At 41.1% G+C, this 18,648-nt stretch overlaps 1 protein-coding gene across 6 annotated transcripts in view; it reads right to left on the reverse strand.

The window, feature by feature from the left end:
• Positions 1–17,956, reverse strand: part of LOC139416656 (rap1 GTPase-activating protein 1-like) — an 84,927-nt gene extending 66,971 nt beyond the window's left edge. For 3 of the 6 annotated variants that reach the window (XM_071165588.1, XM_071165591.1, XM_071165589.1), the window contains exon 1: positions 17,813–17,908. In XM_071165588.1, coding sequence (XP_071021689.1) covers positions 17,813–17,856 — 44 coding nt within the window. In that variant the 5' untranslated portion in view covers positions 17,857–17,908. Of the gene's footprint in view, positions 1–4,835; positions 5,035–17,812 lie in introns of those variants that run through there. The other 3 variants (XM_071165594.1, XM_071165596.1, XM_071165592.1) reach the window with 2 other exon arrangements.
• Between the last annotated feature and the right edge of the window lie 692 nt (positions 17,957–18,648).

Raw genomic sequence — 18,648 nt, forward strand, 5'->3', positions numbered from 1 at the left:
TGGATGAACAGGCCGTGGCTCGGGTGGTTGATGTCCTTGATTATCTATTTGGCCTTCTTGTGACATCGGGTGCTGTAGGTGTCCTGGAAGTCCGACAGTGAGCCTGTGGTGATGCGTAGGGCAGACCGTACCACCCTCTGGAGAGCCCTGCGATTGCGGGTGGTGCAGTTGCCGTACCAGGCGGTGATACAGCCCGACAGGATGCTCTCAATTGTGCATCTGTAAAAATGTCTGAGTGTCTTAGAGGCCAAGCTGAATTTCTTCAGCCTCCTTCTTCACCACACTGTCTGTGTGGGTGGCACATTTCAGATTGCCAATGATGTGTACACCGAGGAACTTGAAGCTTTCCACCTTCTCCACTGCGGTCCAGTCAATGTGGATAGGGACGTGCTCCCTCTGCTGTTTCCTGAAGTCCACGATCAGCTCCTTCATTTTGTTGACATTGAGAGAGAGGTTATTTTACTGGCCCCACTCTGCCAGGGCCCTCACCTCCTCCCTGTAGGCTGTCTCGTCAATGTTGGTAATCAGGCCTACTACTGTTGTGTCGTCTTTAAACTTGATGATTGAGTTGGAGGCGTGCGTGGCCACACAGTCATGGGTGAACATGGGTTGTTGTGTTATTATCATATTTGGCCTATTCCACCGTTTGCAGAATGCATACTGGCATTTAAAATGATATAGCACGTAAAAAGGGAATTAGGACACTATGTGGACATGGTGGACACATTTAAATGTAAGTGTAGACGCATGATGTGTTCGGACTTCCATGATCAGAACTTAATGACCAGAATATAAAAACTGCATTAACTGTCAAGTGTAGACACAGCCTAATACACACACTTGGCAAAAATATTGCTTTGCATAAAACATGTTATGTTAGAATAGAAATTACATTTTCTGAAATGAGTAACACCAACACTAATTATAAAGTCAATTTAAGCAATTGAGTCATCACCGGGCAAGATTGCAAAGGTGGTTGTGAGGAGATTGTAAACAAATGTAGGAATATTCAATTGAAAGCTCAAACAACTGTCCTCTTGTAGCTCCAGTGTGTGGGTGATAGAATAGGAACACAACCAGGACTTGTTCCATCTATTTTTTATTTTCTGATCATTTTAAATGCAGAATAAAATTGGAATAATGACTCCTATATTCCCCATGCAAACTATTTAAAGCTGACAGTTAGCTGTACGACATTGTGTTTCCGTGCATACATCATTCGCATCATGGACATGTGCTTTCTAAAGGTATTGTAACCATGAATTCAAAGGCTCTATGTTCTGTATATAATAGCATTCACTGAAATGAAAGGTGGCTGAATATCTAGAGGTGGTTGAATGTCTATTCTGCATTTTAATAAAGCTGATTCTATCCTCCACCCTTCCTCTATTCAGCTGACTAGAAGAACTGTGATGAAAATAGAAACTAACTGGGAATCATTCAAAATACAGTACCAGTCAAACATTTTGACACACCTACTTATTCAAGGGCTTTTCTTTATTTTTACTATTTTCGACACTGTAGAATAGTAGTGAAGACATCAAAACTGAAAAAACAAACATGGAATCATGTAGTAAACAAGAAAGTGTTAATAAACAAATCGAAATATATTTTAGATTCTTCAAAGTAGCCACCCTTTGTCTTGATTCTTGATGACAATTTTGCACACTCTTGGCATTCTCTCAACCAGCTTCACCTGGAATGCTTTTCCAACAGTCTTGAAGGAGTTCCCACATATGCTGAGCACTTGTTGGCTGCTTTTCCTTCACTCTGCGGTCCAACTCATCACAAACCATCTCAATTGGGTTGAGGTCGGGTGATTATGGAGGCCAGATGCAGCACTCCATCCTTCTTGTTCAAATAGCCCTTACACAGCCTGAAGGTTTGTTGGGTCATTGTCCTGTTGAAAAACAAATTATAGTCCCACTCAGCGCAAACCACATGGGATGGCGTATTGCTGCAGAATGCTGTGGTGTTTCTTGAATTCAAAATAAATCACTGACCAGTGCAACCAGCAAAGCACCCCCACACCATCACACCTCCTCCTTCATGCTTCGCAGTGGGAACCACACATGTGGAGATAATCCGTTCACCTTTCCTGTGGCGATCCTTGTGAGAGCCAGTTTCATCATATCGTTTGAAGGTTTTTGCAAATGCACTTGAAAAAACTTTCAAAGTTCTTGAAATGTTCCGGATTGACTGACATTCATGTCTTAAAGTAATGATGGGCTGTCGTTTCTCTTTGCTTAGTTGAGCTTTTCTTGCCATAATATGGACTTGGTCTTTTATCAAATAGGGATATCTTCTGTATACCACCCCTACCTTGTCACAACACAACTGATTGACTCAAATGCATTATGAAAGACAGAAATTCCACAAATGAACTTTTAACAAGGCACACCTGTTAATTAAAATGCATTCCAGGTGGCTACCTCATGAACCTGGTTGAGAGAATGCCAAGACTACAAAGCTGTCATCAAGACAAAGGGTGACTTTGAAGAATTTAGATTTATTAAAACTTTTTTGGTTAACACATGATTCCATTTGTGTTATTTCATCGTTTTGATGTTTTCACTATTATTCCACAATGTAGAAAATAGTAAAAAAAATAAAGAAAAACCCTGGAATGAGTAGGTGTGTCCAAACTTTTGACTGGTACTGTAGATGGGAAAGAAATATTTACAAAAAGCCTCTGAATAACGTCTTCCATACCATCCTCCAATTCAATGTCTGATATTCACTATTGTTGTTAGCCAATAGTTATATGAGCCCAGGTCTAGAGCCAGCAGGCTCTGTACTATATAACATGGGCAGCTGAATGAGCCCATTGATTGAGTAAATGAGAGTGAAGTGGCTGAATGTGCACATTGATGCTCTGGTACAGTGGAGTACAGTGAGTCTGTGTGGCTGGGACTGTGAACACACACTGGTACCAGAGCAGAGCAGATTAGAGCAAGACCATGCTAACAGGGCGAGGCTATGCCATTGCTGGCCTGGCTATAACAGATTACACCAGTCACCTCTGAGACACACACACACATACACACACAGCCTCAGGAGCCTGAAGGTCAGCACACTTGTTTGGTAACACATGTCTTAAACCATGCATCATTTAGCCTTGATCAGAAACATGACAGCTGTCATAGCTTCTATGATAATTCTTGACAAATGGCCTTTCAATGCTACGTGGTCCAAAGTTCTATCTTTGCTGGCTAACCAACTTGCTACAGTAGCTGAGATCTATACATTATGTTATTACAGGAGCACTGTGTTAACAGGCATCAATTACAGTATACACACAACTGCAGTGTACACACAACTGCAACAACACTTCCCACCTGTTTTGTGCAAGTCATTATTATGGATCCAAGTTCATCTCATGCTTTTCCATTGTGAATATCAATGTGAATGTCAGTGTGAATATAAATACTGTTAACTGTGATTGACTGGCACCCTCTCCAGCCCTCTTGCATGGCATAGATATCCTGCTTGTTTTGCCCTACGCCTTGCCATGTAATCATTGACTGATCTTTTGTCATGCAAACTTGACCATGATGACAAAGAAATGATGCCCACTCCATGTTGTTTTTGCATAGATTGGGCACGGTTATTTAAATATTTGAATATCCGAATGGACTTTTGTATTTGATTACTTGGGAGAATATTACATTTTGAGAATAAAAAAATATAGGCCTATTAGCAATGAAAAGGCTTCAAATGATCTATGTGGCATTGCTAAATAGCCTACAAGGATAGACCATTACATTTGAAATTGAAATAAAACAACAGTTTTATGACAGTTTTTATGAGTGCACCCCTTAAAAAAAATGCACAGGTAGCTTGTTGTTATTGTCAGTCAATCAAAGCAGCGCCACATAGGCTCCATGTGTAGCAAGTGAAGTGGGAGATTTCTAATCAATGTGAAATGGATCAACCAACAGGTAGACTGTTGTTTCATATGAATGGAGTTGTTGTAGACAAGTACGGGGAGCGCAACAAAATAGCCTCAATTAGCCTAGCTACTTTAGCTACATTGAACAAAAATATATATGCAACATGTAAAGTGTTGGTCCCATGTTTCATGAGCTGAAATAAAAGATCCCAGAAATGTGTTTACATCCCTGTTAGTGGGCTTTCCTCGTTTGTCAAGATAATCGATCCATCTGACAGGACATATCAAGAAGCTGATTAAACAGCATGATCATTACATAGGTGCACCTTGTGCTGGGGACAATAAAAGTCCACTCTAAAATGTTTTTTAACCAGGTAGGCCAGTTGAGAACAAGTTCTCATTTACAACTGTGACCTGGCCAAGATGAAGCAAAGCAGTGCGACAAAACCGACAACACAGAGTTACACATGGGGTAAACAAACGTACAGTCAACAACTCAATAGAAAAACATATGTACAGTGTGTGCAAATGTAGTAAGGTTAGGGAGGTAAGGCAATAAATAGGCCATAGTGGTGAAATAATTACAATTTAGCATTAACACTGGAGTGATAGATGTGCAGATGATAATGTGCAAGTAGAGATACTGGGAGAAAAAAGAGCAAAAAAATAAATAACAATATGGGGATGAGTTAGTTGGGTGTGCTATTTACAGATGGGTTGTGTACATGTACAGTGATCGGTAAGCTGCTCTGACAGCAACAGAAATTGGCATGCAGTAATGTCCACCAGAGCTGTTGCCAGAGACTTTAATAGTATTTTCTTTACCATAAACTGCCTCCAACGTCATTTTAAAAAATTGGGCAGTATGTCCAACTGGCCTCACAACCGCAGCCCATGTGTAACACCAGCCCATGTGTAACACCAGCCCAGAACCTCTACATACCGTGACAAGATCCTGAGGACCATTGTCCTGCCATTAATCCGCCGTCATCACCTCATGTTTCAGCATGATAATGCACAACCCCATGTCACAAGGATCTGTACACAATTACTGGAAGCTGAAAATGTCCCAGTTCTTCCATGTCTTGCATATTAACTAGACGTCACCCATTGAGCATGTTTGAGATTATCTCGATTGAGTGCACAACAGCGAGTTACAGTTCCCGACAATATCCAGAAACTTCCCACAGCCATTGAAGAGGAGTGGGACAACATTCCACAGGCCACAATCAACAGCCTGATCAACTCTATGTGAAGGAGATGTGTCGGGCTGCTTGAGGCAAATGGTGGTCAAATCAGATACTGACTGGTTTTCTGATCCACACAGCAAACTATAGTTTTGGCAAGTCGGTTAGGACATCTACTTGGTGCATGACACAAGTAATTTTTCCAACAATTGTTTACAGACAGATTATTTCACTTAGAATTCACTGTATCACAATTCCAGTGGGTCAGAAGTTTACATACACTAAGCTGACTGTGGCTTTAAATAGCTTGGAAAATTCCAGAAAATGTTATGGCTTTAGAAGCTTCTGATAGGCTAATTGACATAATTTGAGTCAATTGGAGGTGTACCTGTGGATGTATTTCAAGGCCTGCCTTCAAACTCGCTGCCTCTTTGCTTGACATCATGGGAAAATCAAAAGAAATCAGCCAAGACCTCAGAAAAAAATGGTAGACCTCCACAAGTTTGGTTAATTCTTGGGAGCAATTTCCAAATGCCTGAAGGCACCACGTTCCTCTGTACAAACAATAGCTCGCAAGTATAAACACCATGGGACCACGCAGCTTTCATACCGCTCAAAGAGATGCGTTCTGTCTCCTAGAGATGAACGTACTTTGATGCGAAAAGTGAAAGTCAATCTCAGAACAACAGCAAAGGACCTTGTGAAGATGCTGGAGGAAATAGGTACAAAAGTATCTACAGTATATCCACAGACAAAGATCGTACTTTTTGGAGAAATGTGCTCTGGTCTGATGAAACAAAAATAGAACTATTTGGCCGTAATAACCATCGTTATGTTTGGAGGAAAAAGGGGGAGGCTTGCAAGCCGAAGAACACCATCCCAACTGTGAAGCACAGGGATGGCAGCATCATGTTGTGGCGGTGCTTTGCTGCCGGAGTGACTGGGGCACCTCACAAAATAGATGGCACCATGAGGGTGGAAAATTATGTGGATATATTGAAGCAACATCTCAAGACATCCGTCAGGAAGTTAAAGCTTGGTCGCAAATGGGTCTTCCAAATGGACAATTACCCCCAAGCATACTTCCAAAGTTGTGGCAAAATGGCTTAAGGACAACAAAGTCAAGGTATTGGAGTGGCCATCACAAAGCCCTGACCTCAATCCTATAGAAAATGTGTGGGCAGAACTGAAAAAGGGTGTGCGAGCAAGGAGGCCTACAAACCTGACTCAGTTACACCAGCTCTGTCAAGAGGAATGGGCCAAAATTCGCCCAACTTATTGTGGAAAGCTTGTGGAAGGCTACCTGAAATGTTTGACTGAAGTTTTAAACAATTTAAAGGCAACGCTACCAAATACTAATTGAGTGTATGTAAACTTCTGACCTGCTGGGAATGTGATGAAAGAAACAAAAGCTGAAATAAATAATTCTCTCTACTATTATTCTGACATTTCACATTCTTAAAATTAAGTGGTGATCCTAACTGACCTAAGACAGGGACTTTTTACTAGGATATAATGTTAGGAATTGTGAAAAACTGAGTTTAATGTATTTGTCTAAGGTGTACGTAAACTTCCGACTTCAACTGTATGTATTCCCAATCATGTGAAATCCATAGATTAGGGCCTAATGAATTTATTTAAATCCTTATCCTTAATGCATGATGATTTTATATTTTATATTTTAGTTCAGTTAGCTGACTACCTTAGCTGGCTACTGTAGCTTGCTAGCTTCTTTACTATGATTTGATGCAGTCAAGACAAGCCCTAACAGATTGTCTATCTATCATACCGACTTGTTGCAGACATAAATGATCTAACTAGCACAAGTCAGTTTGTCTACTTCCTTCCTCTCCCTCTCTGCCACACATATAGACTGCCACACACACCGGCCCCTGCTTGTCTCTCGCCCCTCCCCCAACCTCCATCTGAAACAAGCAGAGCACAGCACACATGCTTTCTCGGGTCGCCCGAGCAAGTCTTAATTGAAGTAGAAAAAATAATCATTACAAAATTAAAACTCATGTATTTCGACTATCCAGATATCCAAAAATATAATGATAATGAAATCATTTCAAATGCCCATCCCTATTTGTGTGTTCTGTAGATTTGAGAATTCCATAAAAAAAAAAAAAACTCAAACACACACAAGGTTGGATACAACCCTCTTGTGAGAAAGTGACATAGTGAGCTTGTAGGTGAATATTGGTTCTAAACAACAATAAAGTATCCTGCAGTAAAAGTAAGGCATCTTTCATTCAATTGACCAGAACTATCATTGAAGGAAGCTCCTCTTCTCAAATCAGCCGACAGCTTTGCTATAAATCTACCATTTGTTGCTGGCCTGCTCCACTTTCACAACAATGAGCCTTCCACTCTGCTGTTCTACACACACTGATCCATGTCTTTTTTTCTATCAGTGCTTTGCAAATGCATTGTAGCAAAAATAACAGAAGGGGAGAGATCCATAGTGAGCGCATGCAGCCTCTCTGTCTGTGTATCTGGTCTTGAGCCATGGGGGAGATGAGTGTGTGTTCAGATCTGGGACAAAGACATACCTCACTGTTTATTTCATGAGTCCCATGAAGAGTGTACGAGGAAGGGGATATGAGCTGTGAGCTAAGGGAGAGACCATGGAGGAGACTACAACATGGAGGAGACTACAACATGGAGGAGACTACAAAGAGATGACAAATGAAACTGTCTCATTTAGTATATGACAGAGACAGAGCCCGTGGCTCACCATGTATTGGGCTCGACTGCTTGGGGGAAACCAACCCACAACCCCTGTTTAGTCTACACAAAATACCCTGCATGGAGACAGCAGTCCTAAAGAGACCCCTTAAAAAAGGAACTGAGTAGAACTGACTACCGCAGCACCACATAATAAACTGTACAGTATACTATGTCAATAAATACATTGGATTGTGAATAGACTTGATTCTGAGAGGATAGCATATCCATATCAGTATTCATGAAATGTACCTCAATAAATATCTTACACGAGGTGGAAACTAAAAACCTTCAAAGGATTATGTGACAAATGGTGTTGGAAGCCCTGATTTGGAGATGAGGAGCTGCTCCTCTGACATTTAAACGAGACAAAGTAGAGTGACGGAAATACCAATCTATAGACAGAATAGTTTAATTCCTCACAGTGAATGCCAAAGGGAAGCAAGGGAAGGATACAGTGGATGTCACCTGGTGATGTGGGTAATCAGACTGACCTATCAAAATGGTCAAATTGCAAACAAAGTGGAAAGTGCCAACAGATATACAATTAAAATCCTCTTATTTCTTCAAATCTGTTTTCCACAAGCAACTGGAACAATCTCTATTCCTCAGGTTTGCACACTCTGAATGATAGGGACATGCACGTACACACATGTCCTTGAGAGAAGCTATTTGGACATACCATAGAGCACCTGTTACAGTTTGGCACATTTTTCAGATGTAAGTGGTATATTTTCAAAACAGCAAAAGTACAAAAATCTAAACTGATAACACTTTTAATACGTTCTTATGTTCAGAACCCTTGCAATATTTGAGTAAATAAAGTATCATTTTCCATACAGTATTTGACTATAACTTGACAGGCACCATTTTTTAAATCATTTGTATCCAATGGTAGGTTGTGAGCATGTTGAGAAATACTGTATGTCAGTCTTACAGTTTCATTATCCTCAGACCTATTATCCTATTTGTAGGACAAATCATCCCAAATAGGGGTATTGAAAAGCAGTTGGCTACTGTAAAAACATAACATGGTGGTGTATGCCCTTTCTGCTCCATACAACATTGTACAAGATCACCTTTTCCATGTGACTTGTCGACTGATACAGTATTGCCTGTCTCTGTGCTTGATATTCATCAGCTTACAGTGAGTGTATCAATGACATTCAGATAATGAGTGGAATATATTGTTATATACAACCCAGGTATTTTACCAGTGCATTGTACACTACACCATAATTCCAAATGGTAGCACATAGTGACTCGTTCCACTTTTTCCTATTAAAGCACACTGGCTGATGGAGAATGGTGATACTGTATCAGTTGTCGTAGGAAGTCACATGGAAAAGGTGATCTTGTACAATGTGCAGAAAAGGCACACATGCTACATTTTTACAGTAGCCAACTGCTTTACAATACCTCTTATTTATGATGATTTGTCCTATGTATGTACTGTATGAGGATAACGAAACTGTAAGACTGACATTTCATAACATGCTCACAACTTGCCATTGGATGCAAAAAAAATAATAATAATTTGCATGTCAAGTTATAGTCAAATACTGTATGGAAAATTATATTAAGTATGGCCATCTTGAATGAGTGTCACTTGAAGTGTACTTTTTGAGAGACGACTCGAAAAGTAGCGTCAGTTTGTTGTCTTCCTGTATTGAACACAGATAGTCCCGTCTTCAATTTGATTGATTAGTAACGTTTAAAAACACCTAAAGTTGTATTACAAAAGTAGTTTGAAATGTTTTGGCAAAGTTTACAGGTAACTTTTGAGATATTTTGTAGTGACGTTGCGCAAATTGGAAGCTGTGTTTATCTTGATCAAACGCGCCAAATAAATGGACATTTTGGATATATATCGACGTAATTACTCGAACAAAAGGACCATTTGTGATGTTTATGGGACATATTGGAGTGCCAACAAAAGAAGCTCGTCAAAGGTAAGGCATGATTTATATTTTATTTCTGCGTTTTGTGTCGCGCCTGCAGAGTTGAAATATGCTACTCTCTCTTTATTTACTGTTGTGCTATCATCAGATAATAGCATCTTATGCTTTTGCCGAAAAGCCTTTTTGAAATCTGACATGTTGGCTGGATTCACAACGAGTGTAGCTTTAATTTGGTATCTTACATGTGTGATTTAATGAAAGTTGGTTTTTATATCATTTTATTTGTATTTGGCGCTCTGCATTTTCCCTGGCTATTGGCCAAGTGGGACGCAAGCTTCCCGCCTATCCCAGAGAGGTTAGACCAATAAGAGAGTTTTTCCCTCTTGACAGACAGTAGGACACTCCCAGACAGTCCAAGCTAAATTCTTGCTTGAGAATTTGCTCTTTGCTAAGAAGCAATTTTTTTCTTTTTGATCGTTTTTATTGAAAACAATCACAGTAAGGAACTTAATTGTTACCCAGAAATGATTTGATATTGAGATAAAAACGGCTGCATTGGACCTTTCATATTGCTAAATGGTGAGTCTATCTTTATCTGATATATTGGTGACTAAACAAAGTGTTCTCATATTTCATGGAAAACTTTGATTTTGGATGAATGACTCAGGTGTGAAACCGCACTGAATGCACAATCAAAGATTATAAACATAAGATGGGGAAATAAGTGTTGCATTCACTGGAAAATAAACTGGATGATCTCTATCTTGTTTCACCGAGTCATGGCTGAATGAAGACACGGATCATATAGAGCTGGCTTGGTTTTCTGTGCATTGGCAGGACAGAACAGCTACGTATGGTAAGACGTAGACGTGTGTGTCTATTTGTCAATAACAGCTGGTGCGCAATGTCTAATATTAAAGAAGTTTCAAGGTATTGCTCGCCTGAGATAGTGTGATCTACAGCTTATCATAGGGTACTCTATCTACCAAGATCATTTTCATCTATATTATTTGTAGCTGTCAATTTATCACCATAAACCGATGCTGACACTAAGACCACACTCAACGAGCTGTATAAGGCCATAAGCAAACAAGAAAATGCTCATCCAGAAGTGCCGCTCCTAGTGGCCGGGGGATTTAATGTAGGCAAACTTAAATCCGCTTTACCTCATTTCTACCAGCATATCACAGGTGCAATCAGAGGGGAAAAAAACTCTAGACCACCTTTACTCAACACACAGAGGTGCATACAAAGCTCTCCCTTGCCCTCCATTTGGAAAATCTGACCATAATTCTATCCTCCTGATTCCTGCTTACAAGCAAAAACTAAAGCAGGAAGTACCAGTGACTCACTCATTATGGAAATGGTCAGATGACGCCGATGCTATGCTACAGGACTGTTTTGCTAGCACAGACTAGAATATGTTCTGGAATTCATCCAATGGCATTGAGGAGTATACCACCTCAGTCTCCGGCTTCATCAATAAGTGCATCGAAGATGCCGTCCCCACGGTGACAGTACGTATATATCTCAACCAGAAGCCATGGATTACAGGCAACATCCGCACCGAGCTAAAGGCTAGTGCTGCCGCTTTCAAGGAGCGGGACACTAATCCGGAGGCTTATAAAAAATCCTGCTATGCCCTCTGACGAACCATCAAACAGGCAAAATGTCAATACAGGACTAAGATTGAATCCTATCACACCGGCTCAGACACTCTTCGAATGTGGCAGGGCTTGCAAACTATTGCGGATTACAAAGGGAAACCCAGCCGCAAGCTGTCCAGTGACGTGAGTCTACCAGATGAGCAAAAATGCATTTTATGTTCGCTTCAAGGTAAGCAACACTGAAGCATGCATGAGAGCAACAGCTGTTCCGGAAAACTGTGTGATCATGCTCTCCGTAGCCAATGTGAACAAGACCTTTTAACAGGTAAACATTCACAATGCCAAACTGCAGTCAGGTCAAGACCCTCGTGAGGACGACTAGCATGTAAATAAGCTTTCCTGAGACGGTTTTCGACCATTTGGGCAGAAGTTCTTCTGTTTTGAAACTCGCAGTTTCATCAGCTGTCCGGGTGTTTTGTCTCAGACGATCCCGCAGGTGAAGATGCCGGATGTGGAAGTCCTGGGCTGGCATGGCTACACGTGGTCTGCGGTTGTGAGGCCGGTTGGACTCACTGCCAAATTCTCTAAAATGAGTTGGAGGCGGCTTATAGTAGATACACGAACATTACATTTTCTGGCAACAGCTCTGGTGGACATTCCTGCAGTCAGGAAGCCAATTGCATGCTCCTTCAAACACTATTTTGATTCAGTAGTTTTCAGTTTTGATCAGTTTCAGTAAGTGTTAGTTGATTTATGTTATTAACAAATTAAAATAAAATCATGTCAAAATCAGATAGATTGAATATACAGTGGGGCAAAAAAGTATTTAGTCAGCCACCAATTGTGCAAGTTCTCCCACTTAAAAAGATGAGAGAGGCCTGTAATTTTCATCATAGGTACACTTCAACTATGACAGACAAAATTAGGGGAAAAAAATCCAGAAAATCACATTGTAGGATTTTTAATGAATTTATTTGCATATTATGGTAGAAAATAAGTATTTGGTCAATAACAAAAGTTTATATATTTTTTTCTCATTTGTCTGTCATAGTTAAAGTGTACCTATGATGAAAATTACAGGCCTCTCTCATCTTTTTAAGTGGGAGAACTTGCACAATTGGTGGCTGACTAAATACTTTTTTGCCCCACTGTATATCCAAATTGAAAGATTTATTTGGTGCAGTCAACAGGTGAATTTGTTTGTTGTATTTAGCCAATTGAAAATGGGCTTAGTATTTTGAAACATGAGCCACAAACTTTTGAAATTGCACCAAAGTGATTGAAAAAAAACTGTACTAGGTAAAAATATAGAAGTGCATACTGTTCAGCAGTTATCAAACTATATAAACTCAGCAAAAAAAGAAAAGTCCTCTCTCTGCGTTTATTTTCAGCAAACTTAACGTGTAAATATTTGTATGAACATAACAAGATTCAACAACAGACATAAACTGAACAAGTTCCACAGACATGTGACTAACAGAAATTGAATAATGTGACCCTGAACAAAGGGGGGGGGGGGTCAAAATCAAAAGTAACAGTCAGTATCAAGTTCCCAGACATTTCTGGGGTGAATGGCCCTAGCCCTTACCCTCTGATCCAACAGGTTCCAGACATGCTCAATGGGATTGAGATCCGGGCTCTTCGCTGGCCATGGCAGAACACTGACATTCCTGTCTTGCAGGAAATCACGCACAGAACGAGCAGTATGGCTGGTGGCATTGTCATCATGGAGGGTCATGTCAGGATGAGCCTGCAGGAAGGGTACCACATGAGGGAGGAGGATGTCTTCCCTGTAACACACAGCGTTGAGATTTCCGGCTATGACAACAAGCTCAGTGCGATGATGCTGTCACACACCGCTCCAGACCATGACGGGCCCTCCACCTCCAAGTCGATCCCGCTCCAGAGTACAGGCCTCGGTGTAACGCTCATTCCTTCGACAATAAACGCGAATCCAACCATCACCCCCGGTGAGACAAAACCACGATTCATCAGTGAAAAGCACTTTTTTCCAGTCCTGTCTGGTCCAGCGACGGTGAGTTTGCCGGTGACGTCTGGTGAGGACCTGCCTTACAACAGGCCTACAAGCCCTCAGTCCAGCCTCTCTCTGCCTATTGCGGACAGTCTGAGCACTGATGGAGGTATTATGCGTTCTTGGTGTAACTCGGGCAGTTGTTGTTGCCATCCTGTACCTGTCCCTCAGGTGATGTTCAGATGTACCAATCCTGTGCAGGTGTTGTTACATGTGGTCTGCCACTGCGAGGACGATCAGCTGTCCGTCCTGTCACTCTGTAGCGCTGTCTTAGGCGTCTCACAGTAAGGACATTGCAATCTATTGCCCTAGCCACGTCTGCAGTTCTCATGCCTTCTTGCAGCATGTCAAAGGCATATTCACGCAGATGAGCAGGGACCCTGGGCATCTTTCTTTTGGTGTTTTTCAGAGTCAGTAGAAAGGCCTCTTTAGTGTCCTAAGTGTTCATAACTGTGACCTTAATTGCCTACCGTTTGTAAGCTGTTAGTGTCTTAATAACCGTTCCACAGGTGCATGTTCATTAATTGTTTATGGTTCATTGAACAAGCATGGGAAACCCTTTACAATGAAGATCTGTGAAGTTATTTGGATTTTTACGAATAATCCTTGAAAGACAGGGTCCTGAAAAAGGTTTATGTTAACTAAGCACTACATAATTTGGTTCAGTAGTTTTAATTTTAATTAAGAGATAGTTAATTGTATTGTTAACAAATGACAAGAAATCATATCAAAAGTAAAGTGAATATTGTATTTTGAAAGCAGATACTTACAATGAATATGTATTCAAATTGAAACAATGATGTGTTGCAGTGAACAACTGACTTTGTGAATTTGTTTGTTGTACTCAATGAGTCAATGAGTTGTTATCAATAAAAACATCACAATAAGGTGCAGAGCGTTCAATTTGCCTGCTGAGGGGCAAGGAGACCAGCATCTCCGCTTAAACCATTAATAAGTGTGTGATGTTTTCAATGGATTGTTAAATAAATGTTAACTATTTGGTTGTAATATCACCACCTCTTGAAGAGCATACAAAACTACACATTTCAGATTACTCCATGCAAAACAATTGTGCACATTAAGCTCTATCATCATCAGAGTTATAGGCCACAGCCAGTAACTGCATTCTTTTCATGATCAGTAAACATCACTTGATCATGGAATTTCAGATAAATGAGGGTAGCCTCACGAAATCTATCAATATTGGCCACCATTAATTGGATATTTGAGTGATAGAAAATAAAAGTGAACTATACCTGACAAGTATATTTTTTATTTAACCTTTATTTAACTAGGCAAGTCAGTTAAGAACAAATTCTTATTTTCAATGACGGCCTAGGAACAGGGGGTTAACTGCCTGTTCAGGGGCAGAACGACAGATTTGTACCTTGTCAGCTCAGGGATTTGACCTTGCAACTTTCCAGTTACTAGTCCAACGCTCTAACCACTAGGCTACTGAGTGGTTTAGGTTGACTTCCCATCCTTTGTGGGCTCGGCCTGTCAAACATCAGAAGGGCACATTTGCCGATGCACTGTTAACTGATAATGTTCACTTTGCAAGCTACCAGTAGAAACTTTGTACAGTTGGCTAAACAACATAGGCCTACCTAGTGAAGTTAACTAACATTATCCCCTTTTCACATTGTTTTTAAGAGTGTTTCAATCGCGATTGCTGCTGACAGACATGATTGATGGACCACGTCAAATTGGCTAGCTAGCTAATTACAGATAATATCAATATAGCTAGTTAGCATGGTCATTTTCAGGGGATAAACTAGATAGCTATATCCAAATGTTGTTTGGCTTGCTTGCCATCTATGGTGGTGAAGACAGTAGTCCGACTGACAACTTTACTAGGACGAGGACTTGCCGATCAAGCTCTTTCCAAAAGCCTTATCACTGATAAAGCAAGTTAAATTACACGTGTTGTTTCCTTAGCTAGCTAGCTAACTACATGCCAAATGGATCTGTCAACCCTCAGAATTCCCTAATGTGAACCATGCCTCGAACAAAAAAGATCTCAGAAGACCTAAGATTAAGAATCGCTGACTTGCAAAAAGCTGGAAAGGGTTGGTTACAAAATCTCTAAAAGCCTTGATGTTCATCAATCCATGTCAAGAGAAATTATCTATAAATGGAGAAAGTTCAGCACTGTTGCTACTCTCCCTGGGAGTGTCTGTCCTGCAAAGATGACTGCAAGAGCACAGCGCAGAATGCTCAATGAAGTTAAGAAGAATCCTAGTGTCAGCTAAAGACTTGCAGAAATCTCTGGAACACAATAACATCTCTGTTGACGAGTCTACGATACGTAAAATCTTAAACCAGAATGGTGCTCATAGGAGGATACCATGGAAGAAGCAACTGCTGTCCAAAAAAAACATGATGCTGCACATCTGAAGTTCGCAAAAGTGCTCCTGGATGTTCCACAGCGCTACTGGCAAAATATTCTGTGGACAAATGAAACTACAGCTGAGTTGTTTGGAAGGAACACAACACTATGTGTGGAGAAAAAAACACACAGCACACCAACATCAAAATCTCATCCCAATTGTAAAGTATGGTGGAGGGAGCATCATGGTTTGGGGCTGCTGTGCTGCCTCAGGGCCTGGACAGCTTGCTATCATTGACGGAAAAATGAATTCCCAAGTTTATCAGGACATTTTGCAGGAGAATGTTAGGCTATCTGTCCGCCAATTGAAGCTCAACAGAAGTTGGGTGATGAAACAGGACAACAACCCAAAACACAGAAGTAAATCAACAACAGAATGGCTTCAACAGAAGAAAATACACCTTCTGGAGTGGCCCAGTCAGAGTCCTGACCTCAACCCAATTGAGATGCTGTGGCATGACCTCAAGAGAGCAGTTCACACCAGACATCCCAAGAATATTACTGAACTGAAACAGTTTTGTAAAGAGGAATAGTCAAAAATTCCTCCTGACTGTTGTGCAGGTCTGTTCCGCAACTACAGAAAACGTTTAGTTGAGGTTATTGCTGCCAAAGTAGGGTCAACCAATTATTAAAACCAAGGGTTCCCATACTTTTCCCACCCGGCATTGTGAATGTTTACACAGTGTGTTCAATAAATACATGAAAATGTATAATTGCTTGTGTGTTATTAGTTTAAGCAGACTGTGTTTATCTATTGTTCTGACCTAGATGAAGATCAGATCAAATTTTATGACCAATGTATGCAGAAATCCAGGTATTTCCAAAGGGTCCACATCCTTTTTCTTGCCACAGTACATGATCAATTGATGTTGACTAATCATGAAAGTATGCAGTTACTTGCTGAATAACTCCGATGATAGCGCTAAATGGGGAATAATTGGAAATGTGTAGTTCTGACTATGCTCTTCCAAGAGGTGATGATATTAAAACCAAATACTTTAATTATTTATTTAACAATCTCTTGAAAACGTCATGTAGTTGCCAATGGTTTAAGTATAGCTGGGGGTCTCCTTGCCCCCCAGCAGCCAAATCGAACGCTCCACACCGTATTGTGATGTTTTATTGAAAATGTGAGTTTTGAAACACAAGCCATTTTGATTATCTGTTTTAAAGAGTTGTGCCTAGAGTTGTGAAAATGTACAACATACTTGTGAAAATTGCACCAAAGTGATTGAAAACACCTAATTGTGGTGTTAATTCCTACATGGTGTCTATAGGGGAGTATCCAGCAGGTCAGAGGAGGGAGAAGCCCCCTGAGACCTCCATTTACACTGTTACTGGAAAACCTAGGATGCCGAACATTACAACACAAAAACATACAAAGTGTGCACATGATCAGACAGATAGAAGACTTTAGAAACATGTGTTGTGCACACACACTCATACGGTGTGTAGACTCTGCTTAACCAATCTGTAAGTGAGGAACCTGTTGCATAAAGAGAGTCAATCAATCAAGATCGCTTGATAGATTGATTAAATAGACTGATTTTGTTTACAGTTCACAACCTGTGAGTGTGTGTGTGTATGTATGTGTGTGTGTGTGTGTGTGTGTGTGTGTGTGTGTCTGAGCCACAGTGTCTACTCTAATTCAATCATTTCAACTCTGACGGGCCTCTCTCCCTCTCCCTCAGAGTTCCTGTCTGTGCAGCTTCCACTGAAACTCTCTTCTCTCCCTCTTCACCACCCTCCACCCTGCCAAGCCTCCTGTGCCTGTCAGTCAGTCAGGAAATCAGTGTTTAGCTGGGGTTGAGTCTGTAATAGCTGATGTTAAATAATGCAGCAAAGCCAGGGTCAACCTGCATTGTCATGTTCAGGGAAGCAGGGAATGGTTTATAGCAAGCACAGCGACTTCAAACAGAAATCACACCCCTTGGTGACAAGCAGGCAGGCATACACAATCACACTCACAATCCTGTGTACAAGTGCAAGCACACACAAGCACACACACACACACAGTAAAAGGTGCAGAGTAAGGTTGAACAGCTCTGTAAATGAGAATGCTATTCCCTCTTACCCTCCATACGCTCCAAAGGTGAAACTCCTCTTTCTCTGTGCCATGCCGGCTAATGGAGTGCGAAGTGGACCAAGAGTGTTTGAGTCAACTCAGCACTGAATGGAGCCTCTACTTCTGTCACTGACTCCCTCACGTCGAATCTGTGTGTGTATGAGAGGGAGTGTGTGGCTGTCTGCTCTGCTCCACTCCCCGTTCCTCCCTCCATCCCTCCCTTCCTTCCTCCCTCCCTCGTACCCTCGCTGACTCGCTCCATCCATCCCTCCCTCCCTCCCCTCTCACGCCTCCTCAACAAACAGGAGGGGGGAAGGGGGAGTTTAGGGGGCTGCTGACCATATCAGTCTCCCAGAGAATCAGTAGGAGCCCTCTTCATCCCCTTACCCTAGTCATTGAGCCCAGGGGGGACAGGAGGACAGGCACCAAATGTCTATCTCCTTATCTCCAATAGATTCATCATCGGATAAGGATTAATTCAATAGTTTGCTGATGGGTGCAATTAATGAGACTACTATTTATACAATTCAGATGAGGACAGAAAAGGAGTGCCATTGGAGGTAATGTAATAGACGACAGAAAACAACAAGTTCAACGTGGTGAGAAATGTGATGCAGCTATTTATCTTCACAATCTGTTGGGAACTTGTTTTTCATTCCTCTCTCTCTGTTTCTCTATGTTTCTCTCTCTATCTCTCCGTCTATCTCTGTCTCTCGCTCTGCGGCAGCTGGTCAAACAGCACAGTGCCGGAGGCTTTACTGATCAGGCCAAACAGATCATTACTCTTCTCAAACATTGAAATCACAAAGAGACACCACCAGCTCCAGGATTTCAACTGTTCCATC

The sequence above is a fragment of the Oncorhynchus clarkii genome, chromosome 9 (assembly GCF_045791955.1).
Source record: "Oncorhynchus clarkii lewisi isolate Uvic-CL-2024 chromosome 9, UVic_Ocla_1.0, whole genome shotgun sequence".
NCBI classification, from domain to species: domain Eukaryota; kingdom Metazoa; phylum Chordata; class Actinopteri; order Salmoniformes; family Salmonidae; genus Oncorhynchus; species Oncorhynchus clarkii.